This window comes from Herpailurus yagouaroundi, unplaced genomic scaffold (assembly GCF_014898765.1).
Source record: "Herpailurus yagouaroundi ecotype Mexico unplaced genomic scaffold, PumYag 208, whole genome shotgun sequence".
Taxonomy (NCBI): Eukaryota; Metazoa; Chordata; class Mammalia; order Carnivora; family Felidae; genus Herpailurus; species Herpailurus yagouaroundi.
This window is the reverse complement of record NW_024412439.1, coordinates 560,059-578,084: the sequence shown is the minus strand read 5'-3', so window position 1 is coordinate 578,084 and position 18,026 is coordinate 560,059. Positions and strand designations below refer to the sequence as shown.

Below are 18,026 nucleotides of genomic sequence, written 5' to 3'. Positions count from 1 at the left end.
CTATGTACCCAGCACAGAACTTACCACATAACGTGGTGTCAGTTTTTATCTGATGAACTGTATGGCACAGTATGGAATAACCTGAGAATACCAGGCCCTGATCCCCCACTTCTAAAAAAAACCCTAGGAAACTGCTATAAAAGGGTTGTTCCAATGACCCACAGGGAATCAGAGACAGGGAAAAGGCAGTCAGGCTCCAGTGTTCACTGAGGATAAGTGAGCAAACAAAAATCAAAAGTGAGGAGGAGGGAGACCCGTAGGAATGACTCTGATGTCCGAGGAGTGATCGATAGCGAAGGGCGCCCCTCTCCACGCTCCACCCAAAGGACAGGCCGTGGGGGCTGGCGGACCCCAAAAGCACTAACAGCAGAACAGAAAGAGCCACAAGAGCCAACGCTTTCCTTCTTGTCGGGGGGAATACATGTCCAGCACAAGAGACTCTTGGTCCCTGAACCCCAGAGATCATCATGGGGATCCATGACCTATTTTGAACATTTCAAAAAGCCCAACAAAATTCATACTTTCATTGGCAATAAGGCCACAAGAACTGAGCTATCACGCCTCTCTGCTTTGGGCCAGAATTATATCATTCGTAATAATGTTTTTCTCATCAGAAGCTGGAAATGGCAATTCTGTATGACCCAGATATAAAACAGGAAAGGGAGCTGCTCCCTGGTTACTGCAGGCATTGGAACACAGTCACCCCTGTCGTCCTTCTGTCTGGACGGCACAGGATGCCCAAATGGCCTTGCAAAGAGGACGTGGAAGGCTGGTCCCATGCTGGGTGTCCAGGGAGAGGCCACTTGAAATCTTCCTGAGAAACCTCTTCAAGGCTCCTATTTGGCATCTTTAAAGTCAAAACCCATACCAGAAGTCATCCTAAAGATCCCAGGCATAATGCAAGGTCTGTGGGGCACCATGGCCCCCACCCCAGAGTGTAGCATTGGGGCCGGGGGGGGGCAGCAGAGATCAAGAGGCAGAGCAGAGGCTCCCTCGGGGACCAGGGGGCGGGAAGGAAGAGGAGCTGGAGCAATTTACAGGGTATGGGCCGCAACACCTGGAAAAGAACACGTGGAAAAGGAAAGATGGTGTTTTAACTAGTCATCCAAAGAGGCCCCCAGGCAGAGGAACAAAGTACTGTTCGGGACAGTGTTGGTTTAATCGTGTCAATGCTCCAGCGGACCTGGGTGCTCCCCTACTGGGCTGGGGTGCCCAGGAGAGATGGGGCCAGAGCAAAGCTGGCCCTCCAGTCCCTCATCCCTTCACTAGTGCTCATCTGCTGATCCCCTCACCTGGGAGGAGAGATGAGGCAAGGAGGGAAGGAGCTAACCGGAAGCCTAATTAGCATAATGCAAATGTTTGCTGAACTGCTATTCTGCTTTTTACATTTAACTGTTTCTGGAGTCAAGCTGACCCAAGAAACAGGAGGCGCCAGGTGAGAGCAGCTCCTTTTCAAGGGTGGCATAACTAGGATCATGGAGACTTTTCCTGTTGGACCTACAAGTCTGCCGAATGGGGGTTCCCTGCTGATCCTGCCATCCCACGACCCATTGTTTAACTCCCCATCTCCCTTCCCCACTCCGTCCTCGTCGTCGACTTGCCCCTAGAAGGGTCCCTCTGGAGCTCCTCCCACTTCGAGAATTCATTCTGACAACCTTACCCGAGACCGATGTACTGGGTTATCAAAGTCAGTCCCATCTGGAGCCAGGAGCAGCCAGCCACCATAAATAGGTTTTGCCTGGAGGAGAAAAAAGAGGGCAGAGGTCATCAGTGCCTTGGACCGGAGAGAGAACAGGTTCAGTGGTCAAGCTGAAGATAAGCACTCACTGAAACCAGAAGCCACCCCTGCTTAGCACACACCAGGCATCTCATTCCCCAGGCCGAGTCTCCAAGAAAGATGTTTGTGACCAAGAAGCTCCCGGGGGGTCTGCAGAATCTGGTGTGCAGCAGGTAACACGAAACCCAGCAGAACCCTGAAAACCTGGAGAGCACACGGACTCCTAAGAAACACGTGCCTCCCTCAACTTCTTGATCAAGCCACCACGGTCAGGAAACAATGGTATTTTCAATCACCAGGTGAGTGTAATGCGTGCTGGGTACTAGGTGTATCACGCAAACAACAGCATCAAAAGTCCTCATTCTAACGATACAAAAAGGCCTGGGAGAAGAAAACACCGCTTTAGTGATCCCGGCTAACACCGGCCAAAGAATCACCAACTTCCTGGCTAGGTGACATTGGGCTGAAAATGCTGGGTCTCAATTCTCCCACTTGGAAGGTGGGGGTGATGATAACTGCATCTATACCTCACGAGACTCATGTGAGGACTGATGAGATAACGTTGAGTAAAACAGCACAGGAATATAAAATGGTGCAGCCACCGTGGAAAAATCTGGCAGGTCCTCAAAGAGTTAAACATAGAATTCCACACAACCCAGGACTCCACTCCTAGCTATATACACCCAAGGAAACTAGAAGCAGGTGCTCAAAAAAAAACTTGGACATGCACGTTCATAGCAGCACTCCTCACAATTGCCAAGAGGCAGAAAGAGCCCCAATGCCCAGCAACACGTGAATGGATAAACAAAATGTGGCCTATCCATACAACAGAGTATTAGTAATAAAAGGGCATGAAGTACCGGCACATTCTACAACAGGGATGAACACTGAAAACATGCTAAGTGAGAGAACACAAACACAGAAGACCACATTTTGTATGATTCCATGTACATGAAATATCCAGAATAGCTAAATCCACACAAACAGAAGGCAGATTAATGGTCGCCAGGACATGGAGGGAGCAGGAAAGGGAAGTGACGGCTAACAGGTATGGGGTTTCTTTATTTTTTTAAAAAAAAACGTTTATCTTCTTTGGGACAGAGACAAAGTGAGCTCAGGAGTGCAAGCAGGGGAGGGGCAGAGAGACAGGGAGACAGAGGCTCTGAAGGAGGCTCTGCACTGACAGCACAGAGCCCGATGCGGGGCCCAGACTCACAAACTGCGAGATCATGACCTGAGCCGAAGTTGGACGCTTATCGGACTGAGCCACCCAGGCACCCCATTCTGACTGGTACGGGGTTTCTTTTTGAGGGTGATGAAAATGTTCTGTAATTAGGAAGTGGAGATAGATGAACGACCTGGTGAATATGCTAAAAACTACTCAACGGTGCACTTTAAAAGGGTGAATTTTGTTGTTGTTGTTGTTGTTGTTGTTTTAAACGTTTATTTATTTTTGGGACAGAGACAGAGCATGAACGGGGGAGGGTCAGAGAGAGGGAGACACAGAATCTGAAACAGGCTCCAGGCTCTGAGCTGTCAGCACAGAGCCTGACGTGGGGCTCGAACTCACAGACCGCGAGATCGTGACCTGAGCCGAAGTCAGCCGCTTAACCAACTGAGCCACCCAGGCGCCCCAAGAGGGTGAATTTTATAATATGTAAATTGTATCTCCAAAAAAATTGTATGAGAAAAAGCCCACTAAGCACAGCGTTTGGCCTGTAAGTGCATAATAAGCATTAGCTATTCATTTTTTTATGAAGAGTTCCCCCAGCCCCCAAGACCCTGACAGTAGGAACTCAACATGAGTTAAAAGATCTAGACAGACACTCTGGCTCCACGTCCCTTTTCAGCCATACCCAGCTGGCAAAGAGCAGCTGGAAAAGGCACAACCAAGCCAATTTGTCCACTACCCTTTGGGGGGCAGTAACACAAATTAAAACCCAAACCCCCACACCCATGACTAATCTCTGGGAAAGCCTTAGGGGTCCTCTTAACATGCTTTTTATTCAACACTTTCCAAACTGGACGCCCTGTCTGTCACACCACCTCATTTTATAGCTGTGGAATCTGTGACTCAGAGAGGGAAGGTCACTTGCCAGAGGTCACACAGCATTCCAGGGTAAGCCAAGAACCTCCCCCTTTCTTGGCTTCTGCAGGGTCCTCAAGGCCCCCAGGGGGAGCTCTGGCTTTTCCCCATGAAAGTGAACAAAGTAGGTAAGAGGGGCTTCAGGCAAGGGGCATGGAGTGGGCTGAAGAAAGGGAGTGAGGGACTGGCTTTGATGAAACACAGGAGGTGGGTGCTGGCAGAGAACCAGGGGTTAGAGGGACACGACCCAGGAGGGCCACGGGGGAGGTGGAGTGAAATTCTGCCTCGGAAAGCACAAGCAAGGAGAGTAAGGTCTGTTTTCTCAGCAAACACGAGCAGCGCCCAGCCATTCCCCAAGCCGGCAAGCAAACCACTCAGGAATATGCACACGCAGGATGGATGGGTCAGGGCCAGAGGGGGGGATCCTGGGCCAGGTGACTTCGCTTCTTGGACGGGAAGGCAGTTCCCTGACGTGTGAATTCAGGAGGCTGGACAACGATCCCGTCTGGTTTTGACTGCATGCCACTCTCCTACTCTCTGGCTGCAGGGCTTTGGGGTGAACTCCTATCATAGCTACATCTACCTGCACTTTCCCCGAAAGGAGCAGTGGGAGACCGGAGGTCCCCTCAGATCCTGGCCCGCTCCTACCACAAACCCATCACTGGCACCGTTATTCACTCAACACTTACTCGAACCTACTGTGCGCTGGCCCTGTGTACCACATGCCAGGGAGACTGGCAGCACCCGCCTCACTTTGCCACGTCCTTCTTGCTACAGACCACCCAAAGGGGACCCTTCCAGGTGGGCAGGCTGTCCCGAAAAGTGGGAAGGCTGGGCCAATGGGGGACACAGGGCAGGAAAACAAGTGCTTTACAGGAAGAGCAAGCTGGGAAGCAGGTAACGTTCCATCAGGAGCATTTACCAAGGCAAATCCACAGGGACAGAAAGCAGATTAGTGGCTGCCTAGGGCTGCCTAGGGCTGAGGGGATGGAAGGACTAGGGGGTGACAGCTAAGGGATAAAGGGTTTCTTTGGGGGATGACGAAAATGTGCTAAAATTGATTTTGGTGATGGATGCACATCTCTGGGAGTATACTGCAAATCATCAAACTGTGTACACTTCAAATGGGTCAACTGTACGGTATGTGAATTTTATCTCAATAAAGTCGTCAAAAATCATTTCCCAGTGTCAGGCAGTGGGGAAGCAGAGATAAATAAGAGACTGCTCCTACCATCATAGCTGCATAGTCCTAAGTAAACGTAAACTAGTGAGTCATTCTCCCAAACCTTGGGAGGGGCGGAGGAGGGGGCATCGCTATGTGAGTTTTCAAGTGACTCTTGCCCCCGGCCGCTGGCCCCTGGCCATATTTGGGGAAACTCCATTCCAAGACACCAGGACAAAGGCTTAAAAGGGCAATGACCCCAGTCCACGGGTTTGTAGAAGAGGAGCCAGAACACGCCCGACAGAGCCTAGAGAAGGAGCCAGAGGCAGCAGGCACAGACCTGACAGGGTAGGGGTGCAACAAGGAGCTCCTAAAAGGGTTGACTTGGTACCTGGAGCTGGATGCCACGAACCTCCAGGTGTCCGCCGTGCAATTCTAGGGTCATCAGGAGACACGAAGGTACCCGCCACCCTACGCTGCCATCCAAGCAAGCAAACAGGAGGTAGGGCGGAAGCAACTGTGACGGAGGTGAGGGGCCCCCCCTCCCCCCCACCCCCACAGAAGTGTGGCCTGGGGTGGAGAAGACTCTGGGGACAGGCATAGTCAAAGCAAAGGCATAGGGGTGGAAGGAGCGCGTCTGTGGGGATGGAGAGGAGGAGCCAATCTAACAGCACAAATCCTTCCTTAAAACTCTCAGGCATCTCTTAATGCAAACATCGAGACTAACCGTTTCGCAAGCCCAAGAGCCACACACCGGAATACCCCACTCTCTGATCTTCTTTCCCTGATAACCCGTGGTCCTGACTCGGCCACCGGGCTCTTTGTCCTGCAGGCACGGGAAAGGCATCCCAGGAAGCCCGACCGCTTCTCCGACGATTTCTCTGACAGCAGACCCAGCCACATCAGTATGTCCTTAGTGCCACCAGAGCCGCTCTTGTAAGGCAGCATTCCTCCCTCTCTGGCCTCATCTGCTTTGCTGGGGCTGGGCCTCCGACAGGCTGGAAGGCATTCTCTTTCTGAGAGCCCCATAATAACCTGAAACGCAGATTTTGAAACAGACAACCCTAAAGGAGCTGGCACAGGGGAGTGAGCTCTAGCAACTCAGTGGTATCCTAGCTTTGATGTTGCTTCCTGGCTGGGGCACAGGGGCGGGGGTGGGGAAGAGGGTGAAGGGGAGAGGCAGGTATTTGTTGTCGATACTGAGGATCCAAGATGCGCTGTAAGGACCCAAAGGAAGGGACTGAGTTCTGTTTCAAGCAGGCCACCCATGCTTCAAGAGGAAGCATACTGGTCCAAACCCCATTAATAGTCATGACAGGAGAGTGTCCCCCTGAGCTCTTTCTCTTCTCATTAAACTCAGCCTTCCCTCACAGGTCCAGTAAACCAGAGGCCGCACTTCTGGCTGGTCTCTAGGGAGAGGCTGTTGGTGGTCTGGCACACTCCTCAACCATAAGCCCTTTCAAAAATGGTTACTTGAAACTTGTGCTTCCTGGGAAGCAGGTAAGACGTTAATTTGCCCTATTCCTCTTACTAAGTACAAGTAAAACCCTGGACACTGTATATAAGAAAAACATAAGACTCCGCAAGGTGGAGAGAAAGTGGCAGAGAAGGGGGCTGGGGACTTTGAGACCTAAAAACAACATGGAGACGTGTGCCCCTGGGTTCTCTTTTTGTCTCACCGTCCCACACCAGGCATTGGAAGAATGAGCAACCTGGAAATGCCAACAGGCACAAACAAAAGCCCCAATAAAAGCTGCTCTCTCTAGCTGAAGAACCAGGGAAGGAAGAACCTGGTAAGACAGAAACTTCTTAGATTATAACTGCCCTATTCCAGCCAGACATGACAGGAAAGCCTCAGCCTAGCCCCATGCCAGCAAAGGCTTCCACCTTGCCAGCAAAGAGGTGCCCCACCACCCCTATCAGGAAGGTGTCAGGAAGCCAGGCAGGGAGCTGGGATTTTTCACCCCCACCCAGCAGTAACAAGGCCCCCTCCCTCACCCTGGTGGGGTGGAGTCAGAGGAAGCCATGTGGGGAGCTGAACTCTCACTCCAGCTCTGCAGGAACAAGGAACCTCTTGCCTCAGGTGTCAGTGGAGGCCAAGTGGAGAGCCTAGACTTCTACTTACACCTAAAAGAGGTCAGCACCCGCCCCTACATCCCCATTGGAGAAGTGTCTGAAAAAGCCTACTGAAAGACAAGGGTCAAACACAATCCACAGTCACCTAAAATAACACAAAAACGTCCAGGTTTCAATTGAAAAATCGCCGGCATTCTAAGAACCAGAAGAGTCACAAACTGAATCAACAAAGACAACAGTGTCCAACTCTTGATTTCAGCACAGGTCACGATCTCATGCTTCGTGAGATGGAGCCGTGCACTGGGCTCTGTGCTGACAGTCAGGAGCCTCCTTAGGATTCTCCCTCTCCCCCTCTCTCTGCCCCTCCCCTGCTCAGCGTGCTAGCATGCTCTCTCTCTCTCTCTCTCTCTCTCAATATAAATAAATAAACTTTAAAAAAAAGAAAGGAAATGATAAAATGAGGAAACTTGGATCATCATAAAAGAACACAGTAAGCAAAGATACATGTAATCAGGCTTTCCCGCTCTTGAGTTTTCTACCTTGTGTTTGATGACTGAAGCAAAATTATAACACTGTCTAATGTGGTTCTAAATCACATAGAGGAAATATTTAAGACAGTTACCTACGGAAGGGGAAAAGGTGTAAAAAGAAGTACTACCTGTACTTCAACTGGTAAAATGACACCACCAGTAGACTGTGACACCACCAGTGATGAGCTGTGTACATAATATAATGCCAGGAGCAATTACTGAAAAATCTATACTGAATAGAATCACCACATATAAATCATGAAATTGATCACTAAAAAAAAAAAAGTTGAAGAAGAAAGAGAAATAATAATCAAAGAGAACATACAGGAAACAAAAAATAATTATGGCCTAACATATCAATAATTACATTAAATGTAAATGACCTAAATACAACTAAAAGAGACAAAGATTTTTTTCAAATGACCTAACTACATACTATAAGAAATTTACTGCCTATATAATGATACAAGTGGGCTGAAAGTAAAAGAATGGAAAAGATACATCTTGCAAATATTAATCAAAGGACAGCAGAATTGCTATATTAGTATCAGATTAGAATAAAGAAAATAACCAGAGACAGAAACATTATATGGTGACAAAAGGATCACTTCCACAAGACAAAGCAATCCTAAATATATATGCACCAAATAACAAAACTGCAAAGTAATGTGAAGCAAAAACTTCACAGAACTGAAAGGAGAAATAAATCCACAATTATAGTCAGAGACTTCAACACTCCTCTCTCGACAACTGACAAACAAATTAAAAAATCAGCAAGAATACAGAAGAAATCAACACCACCACCAACCAACGGAATCTAATCGACGATTATTAGAACAATCCACTAAACAACAGCAGAACATGCCTTTTTTTAAGTGACCACAGAATAGCTACCATGATAGATCACATCCCGGGTCATAAAACAAGTCTCAATAGATCAAAGAACTGAAATCATAGAGTATGTTCTTTGACCACAATGAAAGGCAACAGGAAATCTCCAAACATCTGGAAGCTAAACAATATACTTCTTAATAATCCATGGGTCAAGGAAGAAACCTTAAAGAAAAATGTTAAAAGTAACATATCAAAATTTATAGGACACAACTAAAACAGTCCTGAGAAGGAAGGTTATAACATTAAAATGCTTCCATTAGAAAGAAGGAAAAGCTTCCAATCAATAAGCTCCCACCTCAAGAACCTAGAAAAAGACGTATAATATATACCCAAAGAAAGAAGGACATAAAGAACAGAAAGAATTAAATTGAAACAGAAAAACAGTAAAATCAATGAAACAAAGAGCTGGTTCTTTGAAAAGATAAAAAAAAAAATTGACAAACTTCTGGCAAGCCTGATGAAGAAAAAGTCATAAATTAAAATCAAGATTCAAATAGGAAATATCACTACAGATCCTACACACATAAAAAAAAAAAATAATACGAAAAACTCTACAAGCATTAATTTGACAATTTAGATGAAATAGAGCAATTTCTTAAAATCACAGATAATCTGAATGATCCTCTATTAGGGAAACTGACATATAATTTTAAAACTCCCAAAAAAAGAGGGGTACCTGGGTGGCTCAGTCGGTGAAGTGTCTGACTCTTGGTTTTGGCTCAGGTCATGATCTCACAGTTGGTGGGTTCAAGCCCCGCATCGGGTTCTGTGCTGACAGCTCAGAGCCTAGAGCCTGCTTTGGATTCTGTATCTCCCTCTGTCTCTGGACCTTCCCCTGCTCACGCTCTGTCTCCGTCTCTCAAAAATAAAAAATGTTGAAAAATAAAAAATAAAAAAAGCTCCCAAAAAAGACATCTCCAGGCCTGGATGGTTTCATCAGGGAATCACAAGTGTTCAAAGAAGAATTAACACCATAGTCTTTTCCACAAAACAGAAGAGGAAGAAACACTTTCCAATTCATTTTATGAAGGTAGTATTAACCTGATACCAAAATCAGATACATTATCAAACAAAAAAACAAAAACAAAAAAAAACCCACAACTATAGATCAAAATCCCTCATGAATATGGATACAAAAATCAACAAAATATTAGCAAACGAATTCAGCAAAAAAATTAAAAGAATTATATACCATGACCAAGTGGGGCTTATTCCAGGTATGCAAGACTGGTTCAATATTTGAAAACCCAGTCAATATAATCCACTATATTAACAGGCTAAAGAAAAACTATGATCACATCAATTAATGTAGAAAAAGTGTTTGACAAAATTCGATACCTATTCATGACGGAAGGGAATTTCCTCAACTGACAAAGAGCATCTATAAAAACCTACAGCTAACAGTATACTTAAGGTAAATGAGAGATGAAATGCTTTCCCTCTAGGATCAGGAACTAGGCAATGATGTCCACTCTCAGAACTATAGTGCTAGAGGGGCGCCTGGGTGGCTCAGTCGGTTGAGTGTCCGACTTCTTCAGCTCAGGTCATGATCTCATGGTTCGTGAGTTCAAGCCCTGAGTCGAGCTCTGTGCTGACAGCTCAGAGCCTGGAGCCTGTTTTGGATTCTGTGTCTCCCTCTCTCTCTCTGACCCTCCCCTGCTCATGCTCTGTCTCTCTCTGTCTCAAAAATAAATAAACGTTAAAAAAAAAAAAAAAAAGGAACTATAGTGCTAGAATTTCTAGCCAGTGCATTAAGGCAAGAAAAGGAAACAGAAAGCATATAGATCGAAAGGAAAAATAAAATGTTTACACATGAGACAATTTTCTATGTAGAAAAACATGAAACGTATTTTTAAAAACTCCTAGAGCTAATAAGTGAGTTCAACAAGGATGCAGGGTATAAGATCAGGACACAAAAATCAATTGTATTTCTATATATACTAGCAGTGAATATATGGACACCAAAATTAAAAATATAATACCATTTACAATCACTTAAAATAATGAAACACTTAGGTGTAAATCTAACAAAGCATGTACAAGATTTGCATGCTAAAAACTACACAACACTGATGAAAGAAACCAAAGAAGATCTTAAAAAATGGAAAGACCTACTATGTTCATAGACTGGAAGAGTCTAAGATGTCAATTCTCTCCAAATTGATATACAGAATTAATGCAATCACTAATCAAAAGCTCAGTAAGACTTGTAAATATAGACAAGATTACTCTGAAACTTATACGGAAAGTCAAAGGAACTAGAATAGTTCTTTAAAAATTAAAAAAAGAATAAAGGAGGAGGAATTCACCTACTCAATTACATGATTTATTACATATCCACAGTATTCAAGACTGTTATATTAGTGGAAGGTGAGACACATAGATCAATGGAACAGAAGAGAGAACCCAGAAATAGACCCACACAAATATGTCCAACCCAATTTTTGAAAATGGTGCTAAAGCAATTCGACGGAGGAGAGACAGCCTTTTGACGAAGGTGGTGGATGGAGCAACTGGACACCCACAGGCAAAAAAATAAAGTTCAATCTTCTATAAAAATTTACTCAAGGGGCGCCTGGGTGGCGCAGTCGGTTAAGCGTCCGACTTCAGCCAGGTCACGATCTCGTGGTCCGTGGGTTTGAGCCCCGCGTCGGGCTCTGGGCTGATGGCTCAGAGCCTGGAGCCTGTTTCCGATTCTGTGTCTCCCTCTCTCTCTGCCCCTCCCCCGTTCATGCTCTGTCTCTCTCTGTCCCAAAAAAAAACAAACGTTGAAAAAAAAAAAAATTTACTCAAAATGAAACACAGACTTAAACTAGCAAATTGGACTTCATTAAAATTACAAACTTTTGCCGTACAAAAGGCCCTACCAGGAGGGTGAAAAGATAACCCCACAGAGTGGGATAAAAATATTTGAAAACCACATAGCTAACAAAGTATAGTATATAAAGACCACTCAAAACTCAATAGTAAAAAAAAAAAAACAATCCGCTGGGGCTCCTGGGTAGCTCAATTGGTCAAGCATCCGACTCTTGACTTCAGTTCAGGTCATGATCTCACGATTTATGAGATCAAGACCTGCATCGGGCTCCACACTGACAGTGTAGCCTGCTTGGGATTCTCTCTGCCTCTCCCAGGCTCATTTTCTCTCTCTGTCTCAAAAAAAATAAACTTTAAAAACCAAAACCAAAACAAACAAAAAAACCAAAATGATCTGTTTGGAACCATGGGCAATAATACACACTTATCAGAATGGCTAAAATTAAAAATGGTGACAATACTGGGGCGCCTGCCTGGGTGGCTCAGCCAGGTGAGCGTCCGACTTTGGCTCAGGTCATGACCTCACAGTTTGTGAGTTTGAGCCCCGCATCGGGCTCTGTGCTGACAGCTCAGAGCCTGGAGCCTGCTTCGGATTCTATGTCTCCCTCTCTCTGTGCTCCTCCCCTGCTCGTGCTCTCTCTTTCAAAAGTAAATAAACGTAAAAAAAAAAAAAATTTGGTGACAATACCAAATGCTGCCAAGAATGTGAAGACTATCACTCACATTACTGGAGGCAATGTGAAACGGTACAGACACTATAAAAAAGCTTAGTGGTTTCTTAAAAAAATAAGCATGCAATTACCACGTGATCCAGGAATTGCACCCCTGGGTATTTATTCCAGAAAAATAAAAATTTGCATCCCACAAAAACTGTACATTTATGAACGGTTATAGAAGCTTTATTTGTAATAGCCAAAAATTGGAAAACCAGATGTCCTTCTGATGGTTGGTAAAAGAAACTGGTACAGAGGCGCCCAGGTGGCTTAGTCAGTTAAAGCCTCCGACTCTTGATCTCAGCTCAGGTGTTGATCTCAGACTCGTGTGTTCAAGCCCTGAGTTGGGCGTGGAGCCTACTTAACACAAAAACAAAAAAACAGAAACAAAAACTGGTACATAAACACCACGGAATACTAGTCTGCAGTAAAAAGGAACAAACTTGATATATACAATCTGGGTGAATCTCCAAAGAATTATGATGGGTGCGGCGGTGGAGGGGGGGGGGGGACAGTTCTGAAAGGCTACATGTTAATTCCATTTACATAAAATTCTTGAAATGTGCAATTTATAGAAATGGAGAACAGATTCATGGCTGCCAGGGGTTAAGAGACAGTGGTAGTGGGAGGGCAGGAGGCTTGACTGTGAGGGACATGCAGGGATAGAAATGCCTTGCATCTTGACTCCATCAATGTCAATATCCTGGTTCTGACATTGTACTATAATTTTACAATGTCACCACTGGGGAAAACTGGGTAAAGTGTAGGTAGGATTGCTCTGTGTTATCTGTTACAACTACATGGGAAGCTACATTTATCTCAAAATAAAAAGTTCCATTAAAAAAAAATAGACACACCTGTTACTTCCTGCATACTCCCCCTCCACCCACATACAGGCATTTAGCCCTGGAAAGGGACCCTCCACAGCCCCGGAGCACAAAGGCTCCAGCCATGAAGACCTCTGTAGTCCACAAGTGTCTTCCCCAGCCAGGATGGTCCTCCATGGCCCTCGGCTGTGCTGCACGAGCTCCAGTGGCCTTTCCAATGCTTCTCCCGGAGGCCACACCCACCCACATGCGTACGCCCTCTTGGGCCTGTCTACTTGACCGTGGCGAGGTTCTTCTGCCCCTTTCCCTCTCACCATCCTCCGGGCAGTTCTGGGTTACATCAGGGAAAGCCCAACTATCTCAACTCAGGCCAAGTGGGCAGGCTACAGGCAGCGGAAGATGCAAATGTCCCGGCCTGCTTTACACAGCATTGTCAAGCTGCCACACTGATGCTTCCCAGAAACACACAGGCCTCTGGACACAGCCGTCCGATCACAATCAGCTCCAAGGCATCCAGAACATTACATGCTCGGCTTTCGGCAACACGTGGCCTGTCTGAGGCCAAAAGAGCAGGGAAGTCAGTGATGGATTTCTAACAGGTGGTTAACCTCGCTTTTCCTGTCCTCAGATTCACCCACCCTGAGTGTACGTGGTGTTGAGAAAGGCAGTCAGACATATTGCACAATATGACACCGGAGAGCAAGCACCCAAAACTGCGGATACAAAAACGTGGGTCCCACCCTTCCCTGCCCTTGATAACATCCCATCCTCCTGAAGACCCTCTATGGTCTGGTGTCCCCTTTCTGTCCCCTACGCAGGCCCCCTCAAAATCCCACACCCCCTTCAAGTACAGGAACTGACCCAAAGCCAAGTGTTCACTGAGAACTTACTGTGGCTGCCGCTGCCATTAATCCAGGACACTGCCACCTCCCCCTTCTCTGAACTGCTCTGTTATACTTACGCCTCCCAGGGGGAAGAAAAATATTCTAGGCCTCTGGGCTAATGCACAAGCAGTTCTCTGTGTAGAGGGCTCTTTGCCCCATTCTGCTCACCCTCCCAGGTTCCAAATCTCCCGACCCCAAGCCGTCCACGTTCCTTCCCTCTCAGCTCGCTGCAGACAGGAATCCCGCCTCCATCTAGCACAGCACCCAGTACAAAGCAGGGCTGCGGTGACTGAAAAAACAGGTATGTGAGTGACGCAGTGGACTCACCCACCAGTCGCCACCACACGGCCGAGAACTGAGCATTGCTGGTAAGGCCTTCCCAGCCAAGACCTGGGTGAGCTCAGTCCACACTTCCAACCTCTACACTCGGAGCTCCCGGGTTGCTCATTGGTTCTGCTCAGCACCTAACCCTGGGGACAGCCAGCAGGCTGCAGGGCAGGCAGACAGGCTGAACTTCAAGGGCACTTCTCCCTTCTCTGAATCCCATCTCCAGTCTTGCTGCCGCGTGTGCCACGCTGGCAAAGACACAAGGCAGAAGCACTGCAGAGAACCTGCCATTTTCCGAGAGCGGCCGCGTGGCCGTCTGTGGCGGGAACCACGGCGTTTCCGTGCTCCAGCAACCCCAGGACCAGAAACTAAGCCTAAAGAAATAACACAGAGAAACAAAAAGTTCCCCTCGGGATTTAGTAGGAGGAACTCAATGTCCAACAAGGGAACGGCTAAATGAATGCTGATTATCAACTCATGAAAATATTACACAGGCATTAACTGTAAATAACTCTGAGGAATTCAAGAAACCCTTGAGAGTATGCACCCGCGGGATTCCATCAAGCCAGTGCTTCCTGCATAGGGCCAGGTGGCTTCATTCCATCTGTCTCCTGGGTGACCGGCACCCTCTGGAGGTGTTCGGGAGAATGTTCCCAGGAGATGCGGTGAAGCTGGAATCAGTCAAGGTGGAATCACTCAAGGTATCAGAGATAAAAACATGACATGCACACAGTCCCTGCCCAAGGGACTCTTGGTCTAATGAAGGAGACCAGGCATGTGAACAAGCATCCAGGGTAGGATGTAAAAATGTGGTCTATTATTACAAAATGCATAATAAGGACAGAGAAAGATTGAGAGCCAATGAGAAAACAGCTATTCTGTTGACTGCTGGTGTTTGCTTCTACCGTTTTTTTTTTTTTTAGGTAATGGTACTACATAGCACTTACGAGATACTACTTTTTCAAGGGAGGGGAAGAGGTTTGCCTGACTGTGCATGCATGATTTCTGATATAGTACCAGCAGAATATCTTCCAAAAAATGGCAGGGGCGGGGGGTGGCATTTGACTGTTCCTGGCAGAACAAGTGGGTTGAGATTAGGGAGGCCCTCCGCTCTCCACCAGTGGCATGACCTGACAGCTCTGGTTAATTAGTGTGAAGACCTTGGCCTGAGAACCAGAAGGCCCAAGTTTAAGTCCTAGTTCCATGACTCAGTTGCTGTTGTGGCCCAGGGCAAGACATTACCTCTGTGAATCTCAGCTTCATCACTACAATAATAGAAAAATACACAGATATTTTCCATACCATTTTTTAAAAATTTCTATCAGACACTGACACACCCTGGGTCACTGAACAATCAATGCCTCAGAGTCAGGGACATACATCCCAGCACCCACACAGGGCTGTGCAACACAGCTGGCACTCAAACCAAACTGGGGGGGTGGTGCCTGGGGACCAGCAGCACTCAGTAGAGTGAGCCCCACAGTGGAGGTGGTGAATGGGGATCCCCAAAGAGTGTGATGGGCAGGACTGCAGAATATCTGAGACCAGTCCAGAGGGACCCCAGGACTCCTGACTCTGAGGGCAGGGGCAGCGCATACAAATCCCCACACAGGCTCTGCCATACCAGGCTAAATGCCTGAATTCCAAGCACAGTGACCGTAGTCATAAAAGTTCTTTAAGCGGCAAAGTCCCACAGTCCTGAAGAAGGATCCGTCTCTGTGGCGGCCAGTATTCCAGCTTTAGGGGAAATTCATGGGGCAAAGATTTCTCTGGACCAAAGGTGGGGGATGGGGACCTGCACTCAAGCATGAGCTGGGGGCAAATGGCCCTTGGTAGAGGATTCACGAAAAAATTTATGGGCAGAATATGTACAAATTACAGCTAACACATCTATAGTTTTGAGGCTGGTCCCCTGCCCTTTTTTCCCCCCAAAAGAGTTTCTGTGAAAACGCTTCCAAACTCATGGTAAACAGGCTGTTTAATACTCTGCATTTTGATTCTAAAAGGAGAATGATGCCTGGGTGGCAGCCTTCTGGCCATCTTTATAAGCTTGTAAATCAAGGGAGATTTCAAGGTCACTGAGGCATTTAGATGTAAGTCAGTAAAAGGAGAAGTGAGCACATGTCAGCCAGTCTCAGGCCTTAACCTTGCCAAGACCTTACTGTGTCCTATGTGCCCACCTGCCCAGCCCAGGCCAGGGGAGTTAGCACACAACTCTGACCATGCCCACTAGGGCCAAAGCCCTCAGGCAAGTACAGCTTCTCTTTTAGAACAAGCCTGCCAGGGCCAACCATCATCAGTGAGGGTGCCAGCCATCACTACAGACCGCCTGAGAGGCCACACACACACTTGTCCCCCAAAAGGCCCTGTGGTCCAAACGATGCTGGGACTCTTAAGACTTGTCCATGGGGTCTATGGGGTCTCAAGCTCCAGAGAATACCACAGTGTTGCTTCCCAGCCATTCAGTTCTGAACCCAAACTCAATGTGGGCACCACTGGTTGCCAGCACGGGCTTCTGGGGCCCGTCATCTGCCTGTGAAAGTCGGCGGAGAACAATCAGCCACCACTAAGATACTCACAATCGTATAGCCATGCCAAGTGATTCAACGTGATCAGACCCCCCGGGCAGGGACCAGGGTGAAATCCTGGGCTTCCACGTGAAAAAACACTGCTGCTCCCCAGCTGGCAGGATGGCGGCAAGTACGTGGCCTGGAGGACACACACTCCATCTGAGCAAGCACAATGGAGAGTCTATTTAAAGTGCCCATCGGTTTCCTGGCTTGGTCACATCTGTCCTGCCTCTCACTGTCACGAGAACTAACCTTCACAGCTTACGAGGCTGGTCACTGCTCCACACCCTTGACGTTCTCTTGTATTCTTCGATCTTCACAATAAACCTGTGAGGTACGTACCATTACCACCTCCGTTTTATATTCAAGGGAACCGAAGTGCACAGGAAGATGAAGCGACCTAAGCAGGGTGTGAGCCAAGACCACGTGGCCCCCTATCCGGCCTATAACCACTCCACACTGCTCCACGTCAGTGAGCCACTTCCAAAAAAAAAGCGAAGGCTGGAGCCATCTGAACAGGAAGCAAGTTCCCAAGTTGGGTATTCTCCCCGAGGGTCTAGTCCCGACCAGCACATCACACAGGGTGTCCCCCCAGACATCTCTGCAGACAGCCCCAGGGCCTGGGCGTGCATGGCACCTGTAAGGAGTTCATCAGTATGGGATGAACCAACCACAAGTCACCCTCTGTGGAGCCACCCGTACAGCTTGGCCAGGCACCATGGTATGTTAAGGTGTTCTAGGAGTGGACAAAAATCGTGGGGGTTTTCTCTGGCAGGATGAGTCTCTTCCTCCTGTGCAAACACATAAGTGTGAGCACAGGCCCCCACCTCCTCCCCATCCCAGAGAAAGTAAAATAAACCTGTAATTTACCATTCAAACAGGGATAATTTGGGGAAAGAGTAGAGACCCTATTAATTATACCAGGACATGTGACCCTGAAACTCAAGAGCAATACAGTTTACTGACCTTTGGTGCCAAAAGCCAGGATGCAGCACCATCGAAGCAAAGATAACAAAGCCACTGAGAAGACCCACAATGAGACAAAGGCACAAAGAAAGGGAAAGGGACTCGGCACCGGGGCAGAGAAGAGGGATCTGGGAAAGACTTCTGTAAGAAGTGAGCAAAGGAAGGGCGCCTGGGTGGCTCAGTCGGTTAAGCGTCCGACTTCGGCTCAGGTCACCGTCTCACAGCTCATGAGTTCGAGCCCCGCATCAGGCTTTGTGCTGACAGCCCAGAGCCTGCTTCTGGAGGCTGCTTCAGATTCTGTGTCTCCCTCTCTCTCTCTGACCCTCCCCCGTTCATGCTGTCTCTCTCTGTCTCAAAAATAAATAAACGTTAAAAAAAAAAAAAAAAAAAAAACTAA

At 47.3% G+C, this 18,026-nt stretch overlaps 1 protein-coding gene across 7 annotated transcripts in view; it reads right to left on the bottom strand.

Moving 5' to 3' along the window:
- Nucleotides 1-18,026, bottom strand: part of MPRIP (myosin phosphatase Rho interacting protein) — a 154,568-nt gene that overhangs the window by 118,664 nt on the left and 17,878 nt on the right. For all 7 annotated transcript variants that reach the window (XM_040452980.1, XM_040452985.1, XM_040452983.1 and 4 more), the window contains exon 2: nucleotides 1,661-1,738. In XM_040452980.1, coding sequence (XP_040308914.1) covers nucleotides 1,661-1,738 — 78 coding nt within the window. The remainder of the gene's footprint in view (nucleotides 1-1,660; nucleotides 1,739-18,026) is intronic.